General features: G+C 41.9%; 2 protein-coding genes across 2 annotated transcripts in view; one reads left to right on the top strand and one right to left on the bottom strand.

The window, feature by feature from the left end:
* The first annotated feature begins 3,596 nt into the window (after positions 1-3,596).
* PPID (peptidylprolyl isomerase D) lies at positions 3,597-17,314 on the top strand. Its single transcript, XM_066631672.1, has 10 exons — positions 3,597-3,755; positions 6,059-6,199; positions 9,133-9,239; positions 10,466-10,654; positions 11,008-11,130; positions 13,211-13,317; positions 13,765-13,906; positions 15,808-15,894; positions 15,983-16,025; positions 16,824-17,314. Exons 1-10 carry the CDS (start codon positions 3,671-3,673, stop codon positions 16,910-16,912), a joined length of 1,113 nt encoding a protein of 370 aa, XP_066487769.1. The 5' UTR covers positions 3,597-3,670; the 3' UTR covers positions 16,913-17,314.
* Positions 17,302-26,082, bottom strand: part of ETFDH (electron transfer flavoprotein dehydrogenase) — a 25,242-nt gene continuing 16,461 nt past the window's right edge. Inside the window, exons 9-13 of the mRNA XM_066631671.1 lie at positions 25,423-25,566; positions 23,075-23,243; positions 21,843-22,025; positions 17,998-18,219; positions 17,302-17,838 (exon numbers count right to left, since the gene is read on the bottom strand). Coding sequence (XP_066487768.1) covers positions 17,675-17,838; positions 17,998-18,219; positions 21,843-22,025; positions 23,075-23,243; positions 25,423-25,566 — 882 coding nt within the window. The 3' untranslated portion in view covers positions 17,302-17,674. The remainder of the gene's footprint in view (positions 17,839-17,997; positions 18,220-21,842; positions 22,026-23,074; positions 23,244-25,422; positions 25,567-26,082) is intronic.

Raw genomic sequence — 26,082 nt, 5'->3', positions numbered from 1 at the left:
AAACCGGACACTGCTGGTTCATCCCTTAGCCAGCAGACACGGTTGCATCTTCTCTAACACTTGAAGGGTTGCCTGGGTGTCTGCTGGCTCAGCAATGCATGCAGGTTCTGTGCATGCTTCCTTGGAAGTCACACTGTATTCACCCATAGGTGGCTTTAAGGGCCCAATCCTAGCCAACTTTCCAGCTCTGGCACAGCCACAATGCAACCCAGTAGTAAGGAAACACGTTCCCATACCTTGAGAAGACCCCAGTGACTGCCCCACCACCACAGGATGCAGCACACACACCACTGGCACTGCACCAGCACTGGAAAATGGGTTACTATTAGGCCCTAATTCCTGTGGGGAGTTAGGGTCCAATCCTATCCAACTTTTCAGTGCCAATGCAGCCCCAATGTAGGGTAACAAACATTCCAATACATTGAAGAGGCCTCTGTTACTGACCCTCCCCACTGCAGGATGCAACACATACCCCATTGGCCTGGCTGTATTGGTACTGGAAAATTGGATAGGATTGGGCCCTGTGTCTGTAGCAGCAAAAATCCAGTCATTTGGCATCTTAAAGGATTCTAGCCTGAATGTGTCAGCATTAACATATGTTTATGCTTTGTTAAGCACAGACAATGTTTCCCCAAAGATACCCTTTGCAAGAGGTAAGCTATTTCAGTTTACTTCTGGAGCTCAAGTTCATCTTCAAGTTAAAAACCAAAGCAATTAAAGTTACTTCACAATCCTATCCACACTTATGTGGGAGTGAGCCCTATTGACTATAATGGGAGTAACTTCTTAGCAGACATGTTTAGGCTTGAGCTCTTAGGGCACAATCCTAACCCAGGTCTACTCAGATGTAAGTCCTATTTTGTTCAATGGGGCTTACTCTCAGGAAAGTGTGCTTAGGATTGCAGCCTTAGACTGCAATTCTATACACACTTTCCTGGGAGTAAGTCTCACTGAACACAGTAAGACTTCTTAATAAGCATGTAGGATTGCATTCTTTTATGGGAGTAAGCCTCACTGGAAACAATTGGGCTTATTTCCAAGCAAGCACGTACTGTACAGGATTGGACTGTTATCTATATTTACAGTGAACTTGCATCTTATGTTCTAAAGTCAGCACATAAGGTGAAAATTACGTATAATCACACCCTTATTCACACACTACATTGGAGACCAACATACTGTTACTAAGTAAGTCCATCACAGCCAATTTTTCCTCCATTGTTTGAACAGATCACTGTTTCTTTGGTTGAATACCAGATGAAGCAGTTGGCTTGCATTTAGAGACCATGTTGTAGAAAAAATAGTTAGCTGCATTTTACACAAGGGCTGGATTCCAGAGTCAATGTACAAATTAGTATACTCAAAATTGCTTTGAAAATCCCTGACATCTGGAAAATGCATACTGTTTCTTTAAAAATGAGGATACACAGGAAAGAACTGAGACCAAAAGCTTCATTTTCCAATTTCAGGCTCCCTCCAGGGCCTGTATTTAGTAAGTGGAAAGGTGGACAGAATTGCCTGTATTATTTAAACTGCTAGGCCTTTGTTTTTGGTTTGCTGAATTTAAGTCTATTATGTGCAAGATGCGAACCAACTATGCATATCTCTAAATACCAGAATCACACTCAGTGTGGTGAGATGTTCACACTAGGTGAGGCATACAGGGACTGAGACCAACTGAGGGCCCAATCCTATCCAATTTCGCAGTGCAAGTGCAACCATGCCAATGGGGCATGCACTGCATCCTGTGGTGGAGAGGCAATCACTGAGGCCTCCTTAAGGAATGGGAACATTTGTTGCCTTACCTTGGGGCTGCATTGTGGCTACACTGGTGCTGGAAAATTGGATAGGATTGGGCCCTGAGACAATAAGTGATTCACATCTCCCATTGCATGCTCATTCTGGGGCATATGCTTATTGAGTGGAATAGTGGGCAGAATCACTTGCTCTATTTAAATTGTTATTTTTTCTTTTCTTGCCATGTGGATATAGTTGAATTCATTTAAGATGAATCTTTGTGTGGTGCACCTCCACTATATATATGATCCTATCAGCATACACAAATAACATACACTGACAGAGGTCCAGTTGACAGGCATGAGAAACAGGGCCTTTTTGGTGTTAGTTCCACTGCTGAACTCCCATACTAGGGAAACCCATGCAGCTCCCATATTTTAGGAAATTGTGAAAAACACCTTTATTTGACAGAGCGTACTCGACTCTAATAATATTTTAATGCTGATATCTTAGTCTTGATATTGTCAAGCTCCTTGGAAGAAAGGTGATATAAAAATGTGATTGACTGATTAAGAAAATGTGATTAAATTAATTAATCAATCAATTAATTAAAATAAAATGCTTGGTTTGTTGAAAACCATTTTGCTCTTTTGGAAAAGTAATCTAAAAATTAAGTAAATATTTGCAAACCTGTTAGAAAATTCATACAATCCAACCCCCTCCCCCCCCCCCCCACTCCAGTAAAGATTTCAGCTTTGAAAACTTGCCAGGATGAAGCCAGGAGCAGAGACCTGGCAAAACTGCACAAGCATTTGAGAAAAAATTTTTAAACAGAAAGATGGCAACTCTATGAACTCTTCATGCTATCAAAGGCTACCTTTCCTGCATCCAAACCCAAGCTGAAGATAATGGAAGTCTGAAGGAAAAACTAACACCTCCTAATAAATTTCATGGAAAGTATATGTGAGATGGTGAGAGACACAGCTCTGACTGCAAAACACATAGCACCGAAGTCAGATTCTCTCTGAACAAGTAGTTTATGCTTGTCTCCACACCATGAAAGATCACAGGCTCTGAGTGCATTTCTTTATTATCACCCACCAGTACATAGTACAGTACTTACTGTATATAAAGTGGGAAATGCTAAAATACAATAGGGTTCTCTGATAGGGAAGCCCCGCTTGTCAGCAGAGGGACATGGGACGCTGCCTGCCCTTAGGAAACATTTGTCAATAATATACCTGTACAAGGAGCAGTTCTCTACAGGTTCATCTCTGCTGACAGTAGCATCAATCTGAACAGTACTGTTACTTTCCTTCCACAATATATGAATCCAAATGATGCCCCACCGGATTTTTTTATCTTAAAATATCTTATTGCATGTACCATCTTACACAATTTACCTTTTCACTATAAGTTCCATTACAGACAGTGGGGCTTCCTCCCAGGTAAGAGTGGATAGGATTGCAACCTTCCAGCCCACGCCTAGGCAGGTCTACTCAGAAGTAAGTCCCACTAAGTTCAGTGGGGCTTCCTCCCAGGTAAGAGCGGAGAGGCTCGCAGCCCACGCCTAGGCAGGTCTACTCAGAAGTAAGTCTAAAATCTAGAGGGGGCAAACTGCTGGCTCGGGGGGGCGGCGAAACCCCCCCCCGGCCACGACCCAGAAGTGAGTCCCACTAAGTCCAGTGGGGCTCCCTCCCAAGTAGGAGCGGGGAGGCTCGCAGAGTCTGTGGGGGCTGCTGCTTCGGGTGGAGCAGCCCACGAGCGTCTAGCCCCTGCGGGAGGCTGGCGGGCGGCTTCAGAGCCGCAGAAGGGCGGGCCGGAGCGCGGCAGCGGAGCGGGAGCCACCCCCCTCCGGAGCCGGAGAGGCGGAGCCAGGCCGCCAGAGCCCCGCAGCGGAAGGCCGAGCATCGGGAGAGCCCCGGCAGCCGGCATGTCTGAGGCGTCTCCGGCGCTCAAGCCCTCCAGCCCGAGCAACCCCCGCGTCTTTTTCGACGTGGACGTTGGGGGCGAACGAGGTGCGGGGACGCGGCAGCAGGAGCCGGGCGTGCGGGCACCCCGGGCATCGAGGCGGGCGCGGCCTGCGCAGTGGAGCCCTCGCCCCAGCAGAGCGCCCCACGGCCCTCGCGAGGCACCGAGCAGAACCCCCAGGGCCCTGGGTTGCGTGGGCGGGGGGGGGGCAGCTGCTGTCCAGTGTTCTGCATTGCAGGCCGCGCCTTCGCCTGGGGGAGGCCCCTAACCCCTTCTGTACTGTTGCCATGGCGACCGCCACTTCTGCCTGAGGGGCCGCCTGCCTTTAGAGCTCACCTGCAGGGAGAGCACAGGAGGCTACCGCCTTCTCGAAAGTTCCACCTCAGGCCGCAGGGGGAGGAAGCGTTGGGCAGCCTCCCTGCCCCCCCCGTGTCAGGGACATGGTGGGTGGGGAGGCACCACTGCTGTGTGAGGAGCCATGCACCCACGACCCAGCCCATGGAGAAGGGTGTGTATGTGTGAGGGATGCGCTCTGCGTGCGAGTTGTGACTGCTTGGGTGCCTCACACAGTGGGGGTCCCCTTTGAAGGACTCGTTGAGGAGGCTCTGCCTCCCCACCCACCCACATGCCCTCTGTGGGGTGAACCTCCCCACCACAGTCCTTCAAAAAGCACCGCCACCAAGTGAAGTGCCCAAGCACCCACAACCATCGCACTCTTCGATCTCTGTGCTCTGTTCATGGGTTGTGGGTGTTTGGGTACCTCACACTATGATGGTGCTTTTCAAAGGACTCCAGTGGGGAGGCTATGCCTCCCCTCCTACCACACGCGTGCGTGCGTGCGTGCTTGTGTGTGTCTCTCTCACTCACTCACTCATTCACACTCCATGAGGTTAACCTCTCCACAGTGTTCTTTGAAAAGCACTTCCACCGTGTGAGACACCCGCACGCTTTGCACTCGCCACACTCCATGCTCTGCACACGGGTTGTGGGTGTTTGGGTGCCTCACGCTGAGGTGGACTCCGTTGTAGAGGCTCTGCCTCACCTGCCTCCGCAATCACCACACATCACTGATACACACAAACACACTCTTCCTCCATGGGGTAAACCTGGGTTAATTTTTTGTGTTTTCCTGGGAGTGTGAATATGAGCCCAGACTAAAATACAATATGAGCCCAGTCAACAGTGGGCTACCACCTCTGCATAATGTATGGAAGGGTAATAAGCTCAATGCTGAAGTCTGATTTCTAGATATATGGCCATATCTAATAGAATTTTTCTGTCATTTATTGTCTTCAGTTCGCAGAATTGTGCTTTTGTTGCTTTATCTTAAAGCAAATTAAAAACAACCACAAACACTAGGATGCCTGGGAGAAGTATTGGGCCTCTACGTGGCATGTGCTTTTCCTATATTTAGAAGACTTTTTTTGTCCTCTTCAAAGACATTTGAAGATGGAATTTTCTCCCTTCTGCAGCTTGGACTGGAACAGTCCAGGACAGCAAGGAATGTGCTAGCATTCACATATGGGGGTGGGGTGGGGAGACTAATATAAAAATGCTAAGCTAGTTTATTTTTATTTCTTGCACTAAAAATACAACAAAAAATATCATACTGAATCAACTGTATTCCATTTAGCACAGTAATCTGCTTGTCCACATTCTGATCCTTAAAGAAATGACTATGGACTCACAATGAAGAATTTTGCTCCCTGTCGGATTCCTGTCCTTATTGCTCCTGGCTAAGCTACAGTATTTTGACCTGCATCTTTCACTGTGAAGCAAGAGATAGCCAAGTGGTACCATATGTACTTTGAGGTTGGAGTTTTCTACAGTGCCACCTGTAGGCAGTTCTAGAACTCAGTTTGTTCACAACTGGCATACTTTGACTGTACCCAATTTCAGAGAAAATGCATGACCCCATCCAATATTATTGATTCAAATCAGTGCTCCTGATCAGAGCCAAAATGACATTACTGAATAAAAATGCCTGGCTGAGAATTGTTATTGTATAGACCTTGATATACTTGAAAGCAAAAAAAGATTCTAAACATAAACATGATGATGTACTGTATTTTAGAAAGGTGGTATATCACTTTGTTCTTGCTTAGAGTTTTCAGTTGTGTTCCTTGACTAGCACAGAGAGTAGTTTGATATTGGCAGGTTCAAATCTCAGCATTACTACATCAAACTTTCTGGGTGATCTTAGACAAGTCATTATTTCTCATTCTTGCCTCTTGCCAAGGGTGCTTGTGAGAATATAATGAACTCAGTGTATGCAGTCTGAGGTCCTAGGAGAAATGCATGCTACAAGGAGAAATAAGATAAATAAACCTATAGCCCTCTCTCATTCCAGCTGGCCGAATTGTATTGGAATTGTTTGCAGATATTGTGCCAAAAACTGCTGAAAACTTTCGTGCATTGTGCACTGGAGAAAAAGGTATTGGTCCTTCAACTGGAAAGCCTCTGCATTATAAAGGATGCCCTTTCCACAGAAGTAAGTTGGTCTTTCCTTAGTTTTTGAGCTGTTTACAATTTTAAAAATGCACTTGCTTTAATTACTTGCTTTAAATGCTTTAATTAATCGTATTATGTTAATTATTTAAAAGATTTATACTTTGCATCTCCACCTTTTCGAAAACTGAAGACAGCTTACATAACAAGACAACAGCAGCAATTTGAAAATGATACAGTAATAGTACCCAGTTAAAACTGGTCACACTCTCTTTAAAATACTATAGAAAAAGTTGTGTATTTTATTACAGGGAAGCGTTTCCAATATCTTTGGGATCCTGAGCTTGTTAACATTACTTTTAGTTACTGTTAGTGGTCCCATTTATGGAAGGTAAAGTTATTTTAATTTCCTTGGATTTAAAAATATGGAAAAACCATAATGTCTATAAATGAGAAGGCATTGGTGGGACTGCAGGTTTACAAGACTTTTTGATAATTCTCTGCTTTTTTATGCCCTCCATAGTAGTCAGCTACTATTCTGAGGCTTGAGAGGGTTGTGTTAGGCCCTTAATGTAGAAAGAAATACTGTATATAAGTGTTTGAGTGCTATAAGTTGAGTGCTATGAGTAAGAATGGTTAAAATATACTTAAAGACAAAGCACCGCAGATAGTCGCCTATAAGCCGATCTCACAGATAAGTTGAGGGCAGGGCTCGAGAATTTTCTATGACCCTCAGATAAGTCGGGGGTTAAACTTAGGGGGGTGTCTGACTATAGTTTTGTCTGATTTTACTCGAGGCCAGATCCTGAAAAATAACCCACCATTAATTGTTACCTAAGAACTGTAGTCTCTTAATTTATTTAAAACATAGTAAAAGATCATAAGATACATTTTTATTCTTTTTAAATTCTGGTCTTCATCACCTTTTTGTAAGCACTATCAGAGTAAGTGCACTGTAAACAACATACCAGTAAAACAGTGGTTCCCAATCTGGTATTCATGTACTCCCAGGGACACTCAACAGGACCTTTAGGGGTACTTGAAAAAGAATGGAATAATGGTAGAAAAAGGCGGGTCATGCTCCAGAATGCCTTGCAAGACAGGAATGCCTTGCAAGGACCAGCAAGGCAGGAAGGGAGGTAGCTAGTAGGCTGTGAAAGCTCCACCAATAGCTAGTTTTTGGTCATCAATTCATGTATGAACCAGTGATTGAAAACCAGCACAGTAAAAAAGCTGAAACATGATATGGAAAGTGATCAATCACTGAGAATTTCTCAGCACACTTCTGGTGCAAAACAGTGCAAAGGTAGAGTCTTCTATTCTTCAAACAGATAAAAAGAGAAAACACTGTGATAAATACATGAAGTCTGGGCTTTCATATCAAGGAGATAAGGGCTTGTATTTTGCTAATATGAAGGGTACAATTTATGGAAATGGGCTGCCAAGGGATATGCAAGTGAAAAAGGTTGGGAACCACTGCAGGAGAACCAGGAATCAAATCCACCTTTAAGGTGTCTGGTGTGATAAGCCAGAAGCTCTATGTACAACATACAACCCATAACACATAACTGGGAGTGTGCAATTCAATTCACAGCAGAGAGATGCAGCTGCATATATTTGCAACCCTTTTTACTCAGAAGCAGACCCACTGTTTTCCATGGGTGTTATTCTTAAGTAAGGGTGCATTGACCTGTAGCCTGCTTCAAATGGAAAGGAGGATTCCCATCCTGGTGTTTCAAAAAACAGACCTGCTTTGCAAGCATTTGCAAAGCAGAACCAGGCTGCAGCAGAAGGAAGGAGAATAAAAAGTTAACAAATTGCTTCTAAGGAGCTGGGCCTGCCTGTTGCTTGAGAAACTTGGCCCTGTCTGCTACTTGAGAAACAAAACTTTTCAGAGTTGAAAGGCTTTGCCCTCTGATTAACCCGGAGATAAGGTGAAGTGATAATTTGAGCTTGATTACTTGGCAAAAGTTTACTGTAGGCGGGTATCTATAGATTTAAAATCACAGTCTGATCTGCAGCTACTTGGTTTGGAATGGTGACTTTTAGCATACCAAATCATCTTTCCCCTTGGGTGTTTGGGGCTTTAAAAGACCCAATTCTGCTTCCTGCTTTTGCCAGTCTTTTACTGATGAATATAAGGTCATGCATAGTTTGGCTCATGTATTATGAGGTTATGTTATACAGTATTAGACCCTTGTTAAAGACAGTGTGTACATTTTCACTATCGAACTTCTTTAGATATTTTGGTTAACTTACTAAAAACTTAATACAGGGTATGAAAAATGCAAATATGAAAAATGCATTATCTTTGTATAGTTTTATTTAAAAGACCATTTTGCAACGCTACATGGTTTGCATTAAATTTAACAAGTGATGGAAGGGCAAAACGATTTTCCAGTTGGAATGGCACCATCTCAGTGTAAGTGAAGCTAAGAAACTTTGAATTAATGTCTCCTTCCATTCTTGTATTCTTTCCAAAAATGTAAAAGCAAACAAAAAAGCTGTGATTCAAATCACTTCAAAACTCTGAGGACAGAGCCTCACTACCCCCCCCCCCTTTTAACACATATATACAGGCTGGTCTAATAAATGGAAGGTCTGTGTGCGCATCCCATATTCCTATTCAGCCCTCTCCTTGCACTTGGTTATGTTACAGGACAAGCTCTCCCAATTGCTCAAATGCAATCCTTGTATACATATTCCAAGAGCAGGGAACATGACAAACAGGTTTTGAGTTCTATGGGAATCCCTATAAGTCAAAAAAGCTGTTGTATTTTTTTAGAATCTGCATTCCTTCAGTAATTTGAGTAAACATGTGCTGGCAATTTTCAGCTGTCAGAAATGACCTCAAGGTAGCTTTCCTTTTTAATAAAAGGATCTAGAGTTCCATTATTACATGACATGAAATTGGGTGACACTCTGGAATGTTGTGCAGTTCAATGCCATCTTTTTTCTGTGTGTATTCAATTTTAGTTATCAAGAAATTTATGATCCAGGGTGGAGACTTCTCAAATCAAAATGGAACAGGTGGAGAAAGTATATATGGAGATAAATTTGAAGATGAAAACTTTCATTATAAGGTAATGTGTTTAATAATTAATTGATGAATAGAAATTAGGAATGCTAATTAAATATATATCCATATAAGGATTAGCCTATCTGAGAGAGATGCATGTTCAGTGCATCAACTGCGTATGCACAGAAACATACCTAGAAAGTTTCAGCTGTCTTAACTAATCAAATTTCTTACTGTGAATTTCCTTCAAATTTCCTTCATGTTTATATAAAAAAGCAAAAATTTTACTACTAATATGATAGTTTTATTATTATTTAAAATATTATATCCTGCTCCCCCCCACCGCCCTGTGGCAGGAAGAGCACAAGGCATCTTACAATATATTTTTTTTCCATGTTAGTAGTAGTCCTGTCCCCAAGAGGTTCACAGTCTTAAAGAAAAAAATGTTATGGGGGATTAATCCATTTTTGCCCAGCCCACAGGTGTACACATTTGGTCCAGGTTGCATATATGCAGCGTTGGGCAGAATTGAGGGCAAATAAACTTTTTAAAAAGCATTAATTCTAATTAGAATTAAATTCTAATTCTCCTTCTCTGCTTTGCTGTGGCCACTGTGAAGGGGCAGTGGCCTAGTTCACACTTATGGAGGCAGCAGCCACTTGTGGTGGTGCATCTTCACCTTGCTGCCTTCCTTTTCTCCTGTGCTGCCTCACAGGCTGCTGGTGTTTTTACATCATTTTACTTAAAGTTAATGGGTATAATCCCTTTATGGCAGTATATGTTAAGCACGTATATAGTAAGACTTATGCCAGTGCTTCCCAAACTTCCCATGTGCAGTGGTTCCAAAACAGCTACTGCTGCATCCAGCAGCACCACTGAGACTGCCAGAGGTCTTCTCAGGGGACTTTCATCATGTTTCCCCGAGTAAGGGTACAGGGGCCACAGTGGGTCTCCTCTAGTCTGCGCCGGCTATTTTGTGGAGCTCCTGCTTTTCAGCAGATCCCACTCCCTGCCCCGATTACCTCACCTCATGCCCAGAAACCCTGCACCACCGCCCCATGGTACACTTTACCGCAGGCGCTTCTCCAGCATCGGCTTCCCAGCGCTGAGCCCAGCGCTGGTGCTCCATGGTCTCCTAGTGCCGTAAACATGCTGGAGCTCAGTGCCAGCACTGGAAGGGCATAGGATTGAGCCCTTAGCATAGCCATGTTACTTATCAAATTGCCTGTAGTTCTCATGCTTAAGGATGTATGGTTACCTCTGAATAACATGAATGTTTTTCTTATGCAGCATGATCAGCCAGGCTTGCTAAGCATGGCAAATGCAGGCCCTAATACAAACGGTTCCCAGTTTTTCATCACAACTGTGCCAACTCCTCATCTTGATGGAAAACATGTGGTCTTTGGCCAAGTGATCAAAGGCATGGGTGTTGCAAAGCTACTAGAAAATGTTAAAGTGAAAGGAGAAGAACCTGAAAAGGTAAATTAGGTCACCATCAAGACAATTCTTTCTCACAATTACAAAGTACAAAAGATGCTAATACTTTTCCTCTGGAAAAACCTAAAAGAGTTACACTACAGACTAGAAGCCCTAGTTTGGCAGGTTGCACCTTTTTCAAATGTAAGCCTCTGATCTGATCATAGGTACATAACAATGTATATTATTCTCATCATTCACTGGGCATCTCAAGCAAACAAATTATGTGATAATAAATGGAAAAGTAAGTTTAATGCTTCAAAGGACTTTGGAAAGGGAGGGACACATACTTGTGTTCTGAAAGTTCAAAATAAATGGTTTAAAACACTGCATTTTTATATGTATCTTTTGTGCAGCTATGTGTTATTTCAGACTGTGGAGAGCTGAAGGAAGGAGATGACTGGGGAATCTCACCTATGGATGGTTCTGGAGATACTCACCCAGACTTTCCTGAAGATTCTGATATAGAGTTAAAAGATGTAAGTATGCTTTTTTCCTGATGCGTTAACATTTAAAAAAACTTGTATTGCTTGCTGTTTTGACATATAGTATATGCCTCTGGGATCTCTGAAATATTATGGCTAGAACTATGCTGCAACAGAAGATGAATCTACCTTATTCTCCACTATTTCCATTGCATTGTGGCAATGTTCATGACAAATAAGAGGAAGTATTTCTTCACATTGCACATAATTATGGAATCCACTTTTTCAAAGTGTGGTTATAGTTTTTTCAATGAAGATTAGATCAATTTGTGGAGAATTAATTACCATTAACCACAATGAATAAATATGAAGCTTCTGTCTATTGTACCAGCATTATTGGATGATGAGAACCAAAGAAATTCTTTCTTGCACTGCTTGTGAATGTTCTGAGGGTATTTAGTTGGCCATTGCTGAAAACAGAGTGCTGAACTCGTTTGTTCCAAGAAGATATTGAAAATGCCTTTTCTTAGCTCTGCCTTTCCATTGTGTGAAGCAATGACATCACCAAGCAGACTAATGGGGGTACTTCACTCATCTCACCACATATCATTAATGATATACAGTATACGTAGATTTGCAACTAAGAAGTAGCCAGTTCAAAATGTGACTAGGTGTATAGGCTGTACAGAGAAGCCTGAAGCTCTCATGTGCCATGCACAAATATTTTGCACCAATCCACTGGGTATGAGTATACCCAGTGTACACACATACATACACTTTGTATGTGAAATATTACTTGGATGTAAATGCACACACATAGGTAGTGTGAACATTTTGGATCATATTACATTTCTGTTCTGCCTTTCTCCTATCAAAGATCTCAAAGTGGTATACTTGAGGTTATCAGGTGGTCACCCACCCAGGCATTGATGAGATCCAGACCTGTTTAGCTTCAGCAAAATGACTGAATCATGTGGTCTAATGAGTGGCCATGTCAGAGTAGCAGCCTACCAAATGCATGCCATGCATACCAGGGTGCACTGTGAAAAGGCCTATTACATGCAGCTAGGTCAAATCCTAGAGGGCTATCTCTGAAATACCACCACAGAACAATAGCCACAGGTACTCTCAGTTTGATCAGAACTGAAGTGCTGCATGTGTTGAGCAGAGCTCTTCATTTAGAAGAATCTATACAGATAGCTCCCTACTTAATTACAGGTTAGTTTCCAGAGGTCTGTACTTAAGCTGTAACATTATTTACTTATGTGATGAAAATAAAATTGTAAATTATTTTCTGGAGTGGTTGGAAAACTATACTGTAGAAATATTTATATAAATAACAATAAAAAAGATAATGTGCTTCCTAGTGCAGTGGTTCCCAAACCATAGGCAGAGTCTCCCTGGAAAGCTGCAAAAATCAGCCGGCGGAGCCACACAATCCTCGTAAAAAACCCACTGCCCTATACATTGTAGTCCTAATGGGGAGCCATGACCAATCGCTCAGTAGGTCAAGGGAGCCACCAGTCAAAAAAGTTTGGTAACCACTGCCTTTTGAGTATACACTCAGTGGCAACCCTGTTTTTTTGTGTGTGATGTACAAAGGGGTCTTAGAGCAGCCTAGATGGGGCGGCTGCATTTGTATTAATTGCATTTTACAAGTTACAGTTTGCATCTGTATTAGTTGAAGAGGAACACCACTACAGTTCTATTAAGTACTGTACTGGCTCACCTTTACCCAGCATTTATTTATCTCCAAAACTCAGTGTCTCTGTCCCCAAAACCAGCACTCTCATACCTGTACAAAAACATCAGAGCAAGCAGACTGCCTGCACAAAAGCATGATGCAGCTGTCCTTAAGCAGGGGACTACCTGTATTCAATATTCTGAGAAAATTTCTTACAATACATCTTTTGAATGAAGTTGTCTTCTGTCCTATGATCAAACAATATAGGTGTGACTACACACTTACTGTAAAGCTTTGCCACACTGAGATTCCACCAGGCAGCATGAGTGGGACTATGAGCAGGCTACTCCATTAGAAAAACTGAAGACCACCTCTTCAGAAGCAGCAAAATATACTTTCTAAGTGTCAAATTATACCAAATTGCTCAGATTTGCTTTTTGTTTTTGGCAGAGTGACAAGATCGTAACTGTAGCTGAAGATGTAAAAAATATAGGTAATACTTTCTTCAAATCCCAGGACTGGGCAATGGCAATCAAGAAATACAGCAAGTCTCTAAGGTAATGTGATATAATGTCTTAAACAACATCCTGATTGTACTAACTTTGTCCAGAAACACTCATTTCTTAGTGCTTAGGATTTGGGATTGTACAAGCTTTCTGAACAGAATATGCCGTGACAATGGGTTACTAATATGTTTTTCCAGTTTAAATTTTGTTGACATACTAGCAGAATTATTCAAGTTATTGGATTATGGGTGTGTTAAATGGCAGAAAACATGGAAGACTTTGTTTAGTACTCCCCCCAATTAGTTGTTATATTTATAAGCCACCTTGACCTTTGAAGAAATTTATATCCCATCTTTTAAACCTAATATTATGGTCAATGTGGAAGCATATATTTCCCTTTTAAGTTGGCAATGGTAGATATCAATGGTTGATTTCTGTGTTGCAAATTAGATTATGATCATGTGGCCTAACACACATTCATAGCATTATTTTGTACAGGTATATTGATGCTTCAAAAGCTGTGGCAGAGCAGGCAGATACAGCAAAGCTAAATGCTGCAGCTTTGACCTGCTGTCTAAACATTGCTGCATGCAAACTGAAACTAGCGGAATGGCAGGATGCAATTGAAAACTGTGCTGAGGTAAACAGTTCATTAAAAAATTAAATAGTGTCTTCTATTTTAAATAAAGTGGAAATCATAATTTGTAATGTCCTGGTGATTTAGAGATCTGGTTATTTTTGCATACCAGTGCTTTTCTTGTTTGGTTATATGCTGAAACAATTGCATTGCTAGATTAAAGCTGTAATCCTATACACCAGTGGTTCCCAAACTGGTGGGTTGCAACCCACCAGCCAGGGAAGTACTTGTCCCTGCCCCTTTAAGGGGTGGGGAGGGGGGTTAGGCAGCAACGTAATCCCCAGGATTGTACTGCAGCTGGGGATGGGAGGGTTTTTTTTTTTTACTTACCTGCAGCCAAAACTTCAGTGCTGGGGGGGGGGGGTCTGGGGAGCCCTCTGCAGAGCTCCCTGTGCATGCAGAAGTCTAAAAAACAAAGAAACGGGCAGTTCTGGTTTTGTCACACTCTATTGCATGAGTTTAGGAAGCACTGCTATACACACTTCCTAAGAGTAAGTCTTGTTGCACTCAGTGGGCCTTACTTATGAGTAGAAATACATAGGATTGGACTGCAATTTTCTACACTGGGGTCCCTCAATTTTTAGCTATTAGAGCCACATCCCTCGGTCTTGCTGATATAATGAGCTGGGTCAATTATAGCAAATAGACATTTTGTACAATCAGATAAAAATACTTGCAGCAGTGGGACTGCTGGCTATTTTTCTTTCAGCTGGGCTGTCACAGTGAGAATGACCCAGTCCTGAAGTCTCTTCATCCAGCAGGAGGAAACAAGTGTGGGGTGGGCTCAACATACTTGTTAGAATGTGTTAGTAAGCTGGCTATGGTTGGTGGGCTGTAATTTGGGAACCATTGGTCTACATATGTAGGAGTGAGTTGCTAAGGCTTCCTTGAACTCAGTGGAATTACTGTTAAATTGTGAACAGGTTGAGTCTCCTTATTCATGAGGGTTTGGTTCCCAGAACCCACATGGATGCCAATGCCAAGAATCACTTTAAAAGGAAGTACATTTAAAAAACAATGTCCCTTTGCTCAGTGATTTAAAAACAGCCTTACTGACCTTTGTAATGCAGGACAGAGGCACCAGGCAGACAATCAACCAATTACTCTCCAGATGCTTAGAAAAGTTTCACTCTGCAGGAACCCCTCCTTAACCCAGAGCACACACAGCATGGAGAATACAAAGAGGAGGTGATAATCACCTGCATTCTTTCATTGCTCAGGGGGAAGGGAGGAGCTGTTCTGAGCAGAGATTGTCTGCTGGATGCCCTCTCTTTCATTAACGAGGCTATTGTTAAACAACATTTTTGCCTGTAATTTAAAGAACCCTTCTCAGCTCTTTGAGATAAAAACCAATGAAAAATTCATGGATAATTAGGTTATACCTGTGTATTAGTCTCTTCCAGTCTCTGAACTTTGTTCCCATTATTTCAGTATTTTTATTGCATAATAAGATCCCATGGAGGTTCTTCTCTCATGCCCAATTTATGTAGGATATATAGAGGGCATAAGTCTGCATTTACACTGTAGAAGTGTTCCACACACATCCTCCTGTTGGACCATTAGCATGCTGGTGGTATTGTTCATAGGCTGCTAATGCTACATGCAAATGGTCCAATGTAACAATATTTAACATGATAGTGTTGGTGTATACCGATAAGTACTCTATCCTTGACCCACATCATATATACCAGTGGTTCTTAAACTGGTATATATGTGACCCACCAGTTTGTGTAAAGCTTCCCCTGTCCCTTTAAAGGGTGGGGGAAGGTAGCGACATGATCCCCTGGATCGCTTCCCTAAGGGGAAGCACTTTTATTTACTGTGCTATTATTACAAGGTTATTACAAGAATTGGATTTATTTATTCTTCCAAGAAAGATTGTGAATACTGCTTTCATGTTACAGGCTCTGGCCATAGATCCTAACAATACCAAAGCACTTTACAGAAGAGCTCAAGCTTGGGAAGGGAGAAGAGAGTATGATCAGGCATTGGTAACTATTAGTACTTGTTTTGTTCTAATCTAAACATTACAGCAAGATGCATGCACAGTTGTCCTGAATTTCTTTTTTTTCCTTAAAGGCTGATCTGCAGAAGGCTCAAGGCATAGCACCTCAAGACAAAGGTAAAGCATCAGGCTGATTTTCTTCTAATAACTTAGGCTCAATAGTTTTGTCGATGATAAGGTGCAAAGCGCTTCACTTGTTTTATGATATTGTTTCTGTATATGAATCTGCAATGATTCTGTAAGGAGTATTATTCCCATGTTACAGCTAGGAAGGGACTGAGAGGCTTGCTTAAGGCCACCTCATGAGTACTTGACAAGGCAAGAGTTGAACAGGAGAGGCCACGGTTCGCAGCTCAGTCTTTTAACCACTGTGCTGTATCAGCTGTCTGAACTTCATAATTCCATCTATAACTATGAGAACATATTAAGAACACAAAAGCAATGCTGGATTAGGCCAAAGTTCTAACTAGTCCAGCATCCTGTTTTTCACAGTAGCCCACATGCAGGGAATGAAGGCCTTTTTCCCCACCTTTGCATAGTACTGCTACACCTGGAGGGACAACATAAAGCCATTATATCTCATTGACTCATCATCCATGAATTGTCTAAGCCTCTTTAAAATTAAATTTTTTTTTGTATTCAAGTTACAATCTGTCTCCAGAGGTGTGTTTTTAATTTTATAGAAAGTCAACATATGAACAGATGGCAGAGGGAAGGGTTAAACTACCTTGAAATTCAAATGCATTTTTCAGGTTGCTGCAGTTACACCAGACCTGTATTCACTGCCTTTTCCTTTGCAGCTTTTTTTGACCAGTTTATTTTTAACCAACTCTGTATCTAGGGAAAGTTTATATTCTAAATAGGTAACTAAATGTATCTAACCAGAGGCTTTTTTTTTTTTTTTTACTTTTGCAGCTATCCAAATGGAAATACAGAAAGTTAAGCAGAAGATAAAACATGAAAAAGAAAAAGAAAAGGCAGCTTATGCAAAGATGTTTGCTTAAGTTTTGTCTCTCCTTAATTTGCGCACTGACTAAAAATCTATGCCTAGTTTGGGTAGTGTGACAGTGTGTTACTGACTGTCATCAATATTGATGCCATTTCCCTTGTTTACACCTTGGATTTTCTGAAAGTTGTGTTATTTTCAAATTTCATTAAATTCATTAACAAGGCACCTAACAGCAGTAGTATTTTTAAAACCAATAAGTGTAAGAACTATCACATCAAACCTTAGAAAGCTCAAGTACAAAGAATTTGGATAAGATTCAGTAATACATGAGCCTTTTAGTTCAGCAGGTTATTGCTGTTCTTCCCCTTCCTTACCCCCAATAAATTTTCAGTTCCCTGAGACTGGAAATGCTTTAAGTGGTGTTAAATAAATAATTTGTAAGCATTACACAGAGAAAGTCTCCTTTATTATTAAATCAAAATTGGGTTATAACACACTATGTCAAACATTACTCTGTTCTGTTCCTAGCCTTGTCTCTTGGTTACATAAATTATTAGTACCAGATTCTAGAAAGATTTGGTCAATCAGACCAGAACATAGTCAAACCATTGTCACCCCACCTCCTCTGGTACATCAAGCCTTATTTGAGAATCTGAACACACTGACCTTGGGTTCACTGCTTAAGTCACAAGGCGAGTTCAGCCTTCAGAAGCATTGGTCACACCACCAATTGCTTTTCTTTTGACAGTGACAAAACCAATGCTGTACGATTCTGCAGCATAGTTAAGGAAGTTCTTTCAGGCAGTTGTGATCAAGACTACATTCCATTATAAGCAGGTCCTCCTCCACCTTCAGGTACAACCCAGTTAATATTTTGGCTGGGATCCTTAATATCACATGTCTTACAATGGACACAGTTCTGAGCATTTATCTGTAACCGCAATCCATCTCCAGTTTCCATGGGAACATATTCGTAAACACCTGGAACATGGAAAAAAGATTTCAGTGAATGGGACAACAAAACTTTGAAAATACAGTAGACCTCACAGTAAGAAACCACTCATAGTTACAACAAAGATATTCTAACAGAGTGGTGTAGATTTTAGATAACATTTTGAGATTTTTGTTTGAACCGTTTACCTGCAGGACAAAATCGTTGCTCAGGTCCATCATATATAGCTAGGTTTTTGTTGACGGGAATGCTGTCATCCTTCAAAGTCAAATGAGCTGGCTGGTCATGTTCATGATTTGTCCCACTCAGTGCCACTGATGAAAGTAAGTCAAAACTGATTTTTCCATCAGGTTTGGGGTATTCAATAGGTGTGCAATCTTTGGCTGGCTTTAGCTGCGATGAGTCTGCCCCTAAAATAATGTTATTGAAAAAACTAGTTAGTATAATGAAAAACCTAAAGTACAGTGGAGCCTTTTTATTCGCAATATTTTTAACCGTGAATATGACTCAACGCGCGCAGCCTCCACGAGCCTCACAATGGCCTCCGGAGGTACTAGAGAGGTACTCCTGGCTTTTGGACAAAAACTGGAAGTGCCTCTCTAGGACCCCCGGAGGCCTTTCCAAGGTCCTAGAGCACATCTCCAGTCACCTCTGGAGAACTGGCCTTTGAGGCATTTAGAGGCCTTTCTGAGGCCCGCAGAGGCTGCGTGCAGCCTCCACGGGCCTTGGAAAGGCTTCCAGAGGTCCTAGAAGGGCACTTCCAGTTTTTGCCCCAAAATGGGAAGTGCCCTTCTAGGACCTCTGGAGGCCATTTTGAGGTTTGTAGAGGCTGTGCGTGGCTTCCATGGGTCTCAGAACAGCTCCAGACGTGACCGGAAAATACTCTGATCATGTTTGGACGTGGGTGGAGTCCAAATTTTGCGTGACTTGGTTCCATGCGAAATTTGGTATTCATGTGGGTTCCAAGAATGGAACCCTCGTGAATAATGAGGCTCCAACCTGTACTTCGATTACATTGCTTCCAATGTAAAGGAAGTATGCTGTCCTGAAAGAAACTACCATTTAAGTAGCTTTGAGAGAAGCAAAAAATCATTGCCACTGATATGAGATAAGAACACAACTAGGAGAGATTATTCAAGCATTCTAGTATTTCTGGAAAACCTCACCCTCCCATTTAAGGTCATAGGGCAACACTTGGGGAGGGACCATAACTCAATAGTAGAGCATCTGATTTGCAAGCAAGCATCTCAGGTTCAATAAACTAGGCTTCTCTAAACTAGGAAATGAAACAAACCCAAACCAGTGATTTTCTACCTTTTTTGTCTTGCAGCACACTGACAAGGTACTAAAATTGTCAAGGCACACCATCAGTTTTTGACAATTGACAAGGCACACTGTACTACCTTGCAGGGGATTACATCCTCCAATAGCCCTACTTTTAGCATATGGCATATAATACATGGACTTATATATCAGTTAGACTAGATCAAATGTCAATGTCCAGGACAGAGTTACCTTCATAGAAGAAGTCAGACCATGGGCCAGTATACGCCCTCAAGTTTGCAGCCAGACACAATGTGGTACATGGTTTGGTGGGAGAACCCGCAATCACACTGAGGGATAGGTACTAGCCCCCATTTGAACACTGAGTCCTGACAAACACTATGACAAACAGGGCTCCATTCTGTCCCCCATGCTATTTAACATCTACATGAAACCGCTGGGAGAGGTCATCCGGGGGTTTGGAGTGGGGTGCCATCAATATGCTGATGACACCCAGCTCTATCTCTCCTTTCCTCCAGACTCCAGGGTGGCGGTTGAGGGCCTGGAGCGCTGTCTGGAGGCAGTGAGGATCTGGATGGGGTCTAACAAGCTGAAGTTAAATCCGGATAAGACAGAGGCTCTCCTGGTTCGGAAATTCTCGATGCAGGTGCTGGACTATCGGCTTGCGCTGAATGGGGTTGCACTCCCTCTGAAGGAGCAGATCCGCAGCTTGGGGGTCCACCTGGACTCGCAGCTGCTCCTGGATTCCCAGGTGGCGGCTGTGGCTAGGGGGGCCTTCGGCTGGTGCGCCAGCTGCGGCCGTACTTGGATCGTGCAGACCTGGCCACGGTGATCCATGCCTCGGTGACATCGAGATTAGATTACTGTAACGCGCTCTATGTGGGGCTGCCCTTGAAGACGGTTCGGAAACTGCAACTAGTGCAGAATGCGGCGGCCCGCGTGGTTACTGGAGGTAGACGGTTCGACTCTGTCAGTCCGCTTCTCCAGCGGCTGCATTGGCTGCCCATTTGTTTCCGGGCCCAATTCAAGGTGCTGGTATTGACCTTTAAAGCCCTATACTGCTCTGGACCAGGGTATCTTAGAGATCGCCTGCTCCCGTACAATCCGGCTCGCCCTCTCAGGTCATCAGAGAAGGCCTTTTTACAAGTGCCGCTGCCTAGGGAGGTACGTGGGGCGGCGGCAAGAAATAGGGCCTTCTCAGTAGTGGCACCAACGCTATGGAACTCCCTTCCCCTTGACTTAAGAATGGCTCCCTCTCTTGAGACCTTTCGGCAAGGCCTGAAGACCCTTCTGTTTAAACAGGCCTTCTGAGGTCTCGGCCTGTTAACATCTTTTTAACATCTTTTAATATTTTTTACAGGCCTGATTCTTTTATGACTTGCTGCTGCTCTATGCTCTTTTTACCTATTTTTTACTCTGACTGCTGTTTTTTATGATGTGTTAATATGTTTTTATTTGTTTTTTAAATTGTTTTTAATATGTTGTAAGCCGCCTTGAGTCCCTTCGGGGAGAAAGGCGGGGTAAAAATAAAGTTATTATTATTATTATTATTATTATTATTATTATTATGTAGGGTATGGATCCTATTCAAAGTTTTCCAATGCTGGCGAGGTAAGTCAAAACCTGGCACCTTGAGTGTAGGATCGTCTATATATCTACCTATATCTGGGAGTTCGACTGCCCTACTAATAAAAGATCATCCCCCAAAACCCCCACGCCACACCTGGAGACCATTTGTGGCACACCAGTGTGTCATGGCACAGTGGCTGAAAATGGCTGCCCTAGATGACTGCAGTCCATGTAGATGAGCAATTTTCAACCACTGCTGTGCAGCAAATGGTTTGCAGATGTGCCGTGGAGCTTGAGGAAAGGTCATTTGTTAGTAGGGCTATTGGGGGATGGGAGCCCCCACACCGGCAGTGTATTGCCCAAAAACCGATAGTGTGCCTTGACAATTTTTAGTACCTTGCCAGTGTGCGGCAAGATAAAAAAGGTTAAAAATCACTGATGTAGATAAGACTGAACTAGATGGGCCAGTGACAGAAGGCAACTTCCTATGTAACTGAGGGCCCAATACTATCTAATTTCCAGCACTGGTGCAACCATGCCTACAGGATATATGTGGCATACTGCCATAGGGTGGGCAACCACAGAGGCCTCCACAGGATAAGGGAACATTTGTTCCCTTACCTCAGGGCTGCATTGCAGCTGCATTGATGCTCGAAGGCTGGATAGGATTGGGCCTTGAATCTGTACACAGAAGCTATCCACTATTTCAGAAGTGCATTGTGCTTCAAGCAGTCTGCAGTAAAAAAGAAAAAGTTAATACAATTTTTAAAAAGCTTCATTTTATTCTGTATGCACTAAATTATACAAGTGGCTCAACTTTTGGGGGGTGGGCAGCAGGGTATTAATTGACTAGGAAATATTTCATTTGAGTTCTTGGAAAAGTGGTATAAAAATCAATCTCAGGGTTATGGCGGAATTTCATTGAAAATTACAATAGTGTGCTGCAGCATGGAAAGGTAGATGACCAAATAAACCATAATCAACAAGTACTCATCCTGAATAATATAAATAGAGGTGTTTGTTTCTGATGAATAAGATAGGTTTTACGGAGCCCAAGTCTTACAGAATACATTGGGATTACTTCTGAGTAAAATAACAGTTTTCAAGCAGCTTTAATTATTCAATACAGTGGGGGTTGTACACACTCAGGACACAACTCAGTCCTAGTTTACAAACTTACCTTGGTGTTTTAAGGTCCAAGGTTCCATTCCTCTTAATATCCAATAAAAAATGCCAGTATATATCATTCCTCCGTACACTCCCAGGACTCCATGGCAGGATGGACGGATATTGCGGACAGCATAGAGCTCTTTCCATATCCATGATTTCTTCAAATTTTCTTCATATTCAGTCACAGTAAGTCCTAAGAATGAGGTTGTTAAGTAATTAAGAAAAGTAGCATCGTACAACCTTTCTATGTAAAAGAAATGGATTGTTCTTCATAAGAACATGCTTCTGAAATGTACACTTGTTAATGGTGTATGCATCAATATTTACACTGTAATGCAGATATTTAAAATTAAAACCATCTCATTGTTGTGCTGTCCAAGAATGCATCAGTTTCACCTCAGACAGCTCTGTTTACCATTTAATTGTATTTATAGTGCAATAATGTACGAGTAAATAAAGTAATACAGTAATACAGAAAAAGTTGTGCTGGGGGCACTTGGTTAAGCAGTACACTCAGTTAACTAAAATCTTTGCCCACCATCTGAGGATGGAGTTTGCCAGTTAAGTGTGCTGTGTAATGAAGCACTAGTCAACTAAGCCTCCAGCCCAACTCTCATCCAACAGGGCATCCTATACAGTGATGCTCCACCTCCTTCCTTCCTTCAGGTAGGAAGGCCCTCATGAAGAAAGGAGTGGAACAACTCCATTCCTAGAGGGGCTCTTATGAAGAAGAAAGAAGGCAGAGTAGCACTGCAGAGGAAGTCCTGCCAGGCTGTGGACCTGTGAAAGCTTTGTTAACTGGCATATTTGAGTAACTGGTAGCACCCATTCCCTGCATGTGCCAGATAACACTTTTATTGTATTTTAATTGGTCACTTTCAAATCAAAATAAAACAAGTATACTGAACTGTCTTAATAAAAAAACAAGAAAAACAGCTAGCTTTGCCCAACAATGTTCAAACATACAAGATCTTTAGTCTTGGTATTGTCTTCCTCAGCGTATCACTGACATTGAATGGCATGATATACTCACTGCTAGCATACGGTCTTGACAGCCCCAAACAAAAATACTCTAAATCCACAAGTCTGCAGTTGTAAATTCTATATTATTTTGCACTATGGCAATGAGGTTTTGGGCCAATACACTAGTAATAATTTATTCAGCTTCTAAGAAGCTACTGGTTATACAAGTCTGTATGTCACTGAATTTCAGTGACAGGTTTTCATATCAGATGAACTTACCTATTGTTTTTGATTGAAGATTTTCATTAGTTAGTTGACTGAAAATAGCTTCTGAAGCCAGCATGCCACTTTTCATTGCAGTGTGTGTACCTTTAATCTTAGGAACATTCATAAAACCTGGACTGCAGCCAATAAGGAGTCCACCAGGGAAAGTGAGCTGGGGAATAGACTGAAGAGATAATGGATTTAAGACTATTGTAGTTATTAATGCCAAATAACGAAGACTGCTTTCATAGATGAAGAGCCATATTTAACATTTAAGAAACTGATAACCTTTTAACCTTTATACTAAGTAGGTAACAACAACACTTTTGGATATCTCAAACTACTACAGGTGAATGTTGCTTAGTGACATTCCAATCAGCAACAGATTGCATATACAGTGATCTGTGATTGATCTCGGCTTCTCCAACCTGAAGCCTCCATATTTGAGAGCCTATGCATGGTTCAGAATAACCGTTTTGGCCAAAACAACAACAAAAAGCAACTTCTGGTTTCCCTGGGCCTCAGAATGCCTTATAAGGCATAAAAATGTCACTTCCCAGTTCCCTTTCAAAACCAAAAGTTAGGGTTTGTTTTTTTGCCTGAAATGGCCATTTTGAGCCTCACAGAGGCCACAGGCAGATTTGCGTGGCCACTGCAGGACTCAGAAAAGCGACCTCCAGAGGGGCTATGGAGGCTAACTCCAGGACTCATAACAGCTGCTACAGAGGCTTCAAACAGGTGAGGTTGTTTAAGGACAGTATCACTAAATGACAGGGATTGGAGAACATATTCCCATTGATAAGCGAAGCTCACTTGTATGTCTATCCTGGTATGTTACACAGTACAGTCAAACTAGCTCTATGATAGGTTTTAGCATAGAGAAAAGCAAACCTGACATACAACAAACTAAGGCTTGGATTCAAAGAACCACATAATTAGTGCCACATTTCTATGAAAACATTGAATAGTTACTCCACTTCAAATCAATACATACTCTGTACCTACTTTGAAACTGAGGGGAGTTTCAAAAGCATTTTATGAAATGACACAGAACCTTTCAAAGATTCAATTAGGTGAAGACCAAACACTTTCCTAAAGCACCTTTACAGTCAGGCAACTTTCTTTTATAGGAGCTGTACATTTTGAAAGCTACAGCTTTTGAAAAGCAAATTTCAGGCTAGGGTCACAAGGAAAGGAACTGAAAAGAAAATTGCTGATATTGTGGCACCCTTATACAAATCTATGGTGTGGCCACATTTGGAATACTATGAACAATTCTGGTTGTTACATCTCAAAAAGGATGCTACAAAAGTTTTAGGCAACTGAAATGATCAGAGACCTGGAGCACCTGCCTTATGAGGAAAAGGTTAGTTTGAGCATTTCTCTCTCTCACAACACTAAAACCAAGGGTCACACAAAAAAGGTTTGGGTTCCATATCTGTAGTTTCTGTTGCTCCCATATACATAGTTTTACTTATCCATGGTTCTCAAATTCTGTTGCACTCATGACTCACCTTTTCTCATTTCCAAACACTTTGCAAAAGGAAGCATTTTCTTCCTTTTGCTTTGGAACACTTTGGAAAAGGAAGCAAACAGCAAGAACCTACACTCGTAGCTGCTACAGGAATACAAGAGGAGGCAACAATGAGAACACTAATAGTGGAGCTTAGCATTCCTTCTGTCTGCTTCCTCTGCTATCCACTTTTGGGACAGGGAGCCATTTATTTAACTGCATACACTGCTTTGTGACATTTTGCTGAAAAGCAGTATTAGAAAATATTAGAAAGTAAAGTATTAGTATACTAGTATTACTAGTATAGTAGTAGAAAAGTAAGTAAATATTCTTAACAAATTTCAAAAGACAAAGGGAATGTCTTTACTGACGTGTACCATTCAAAAAACAAAAGTTTTTTTTTCAAATGCAAATACCCTGGGCCCTCCTTAACCAAAAGCTAGGCATCAATGGACTTTAATATTCACAGATGCAGAGTGAATGGCTGGAGGGCCTCAGAGGACCTCCAGGATATGATCAGAACTGCCTTCCAGTCACATCCAGGAGGTCCTCTAAGGTGCCAGGAGGTCATGTGCAGCCTCCCAACAGCTCAGAAAGTCTCCCAGACACTTCTAAAAGGCACTTCCAATTTGTCAGCCCTGTGGATTTCATTATCTGCAGAATCTGGTATCTGCAGCGGTCCTGGAACAGACTTCCTGCAGATACCAAGGGCCCACAGTATATGAAGATCTCATTGATTAATCAGCCAAAACTACTTTGTTTAACCAAATTTCCTTTAACCATATAACAGCCCTGTTTCTTACACAACAGAGGAATCCAAACAAATAATCTTATGTTATTAAAGTGTTACCTGGAAGCCACCTTCATTCAGAGCTCGAGCACCATAAGCAATCCTCTTTCCACCTTCGAAAGTGGGCTGTACTCTGGGATGGTGCTTCCACCTCTGAAATTCCTTAAATGGGCTCAAGTAAGGATTTTGATAATCCAAACCAACCTAAAAGGTAAATAGAATATAAAAAAAAAAATTTCAACAAAGCTCACAGATGTATATTTCTACAAAAATATTGTATTTTATACTTGGGTTGAATAAATCTCAACATACATCTAATTTTTCTTTTATTTTAGTTCTAGAGGCTTATGTCAGGTTCCGTTTCAGTGTTACATTTTGTAACCACATAATTACTTCATGTGAGTTCTGTGCAGCCTTATTGCCTCTGAAAAGCGCAGTGTTGAAGCCCTTTCATTAGGTGAAGAAACTGATGATCTCCTGAAAGGACAGTGAATTCACCATCCACCCTTTAGAGTAAACAAAAGGCCCAACCTGAGATACAACATTGAAAGACAATAGAAACTAGCATCAGGAAAACAAAAGACTACATGGTAAGCTATGGGAGAAAGTTCTATAAAAGATCTGGCCAGAAAGCCATGATTTGGAATTCCATCTTGCAACCTCCAGTTGGAGTTCCCAGTTGTGCCATGTTACAGCATTCCACATTCCATGTCAACTACA

This window comes from Tiliqua scincoides, chromosome 6 (assembly GCF_035046505.1).
Source record: "Tiliqua scincoides isolate rTilSci1 chromosome 6, rTilSci1.hap2, whole genome shotgun sequence".
Lineage (NCBI taxonomy): Eukaryota > Metazoa > Chordata > Lepidosauria > Squamata > Scincidae > Tiliqua > Tiliqua scincoides.
The sequence above is the reverse complement of the archived record's forward strand: the minus strand, read 5'-3'. Positions and strand labels throughout refer to the sequence as shown.

What these genes read in the sequence shown, in the direction of transcription:
- PPID (XM_066631672.1), top strand. Translation starts at nt 3,671, where the DNA reads ATGTCTGAGGCGTCTCCGGCGCTCAAGCCCTCCAGCCCGAGCAACCCC. An exon ending in CAATTGAAAACTGTGCTGAG is followed by an intron (nt 13,907 to 15,807) that starts GTAAACAGTTCA and finishes TTCATGTTACAG; the next exon opens with GCTCTGGCCATAGATCCTAA. An exon ending in CATAGCACCTCAAGACAAAG is followed by an intron (nt 16,026 to 16,823) that starts GTAAAGCATCAG and finishes TTACTTTTGCAG; the next exon opens with CTATCCAAATGGAAATACAG.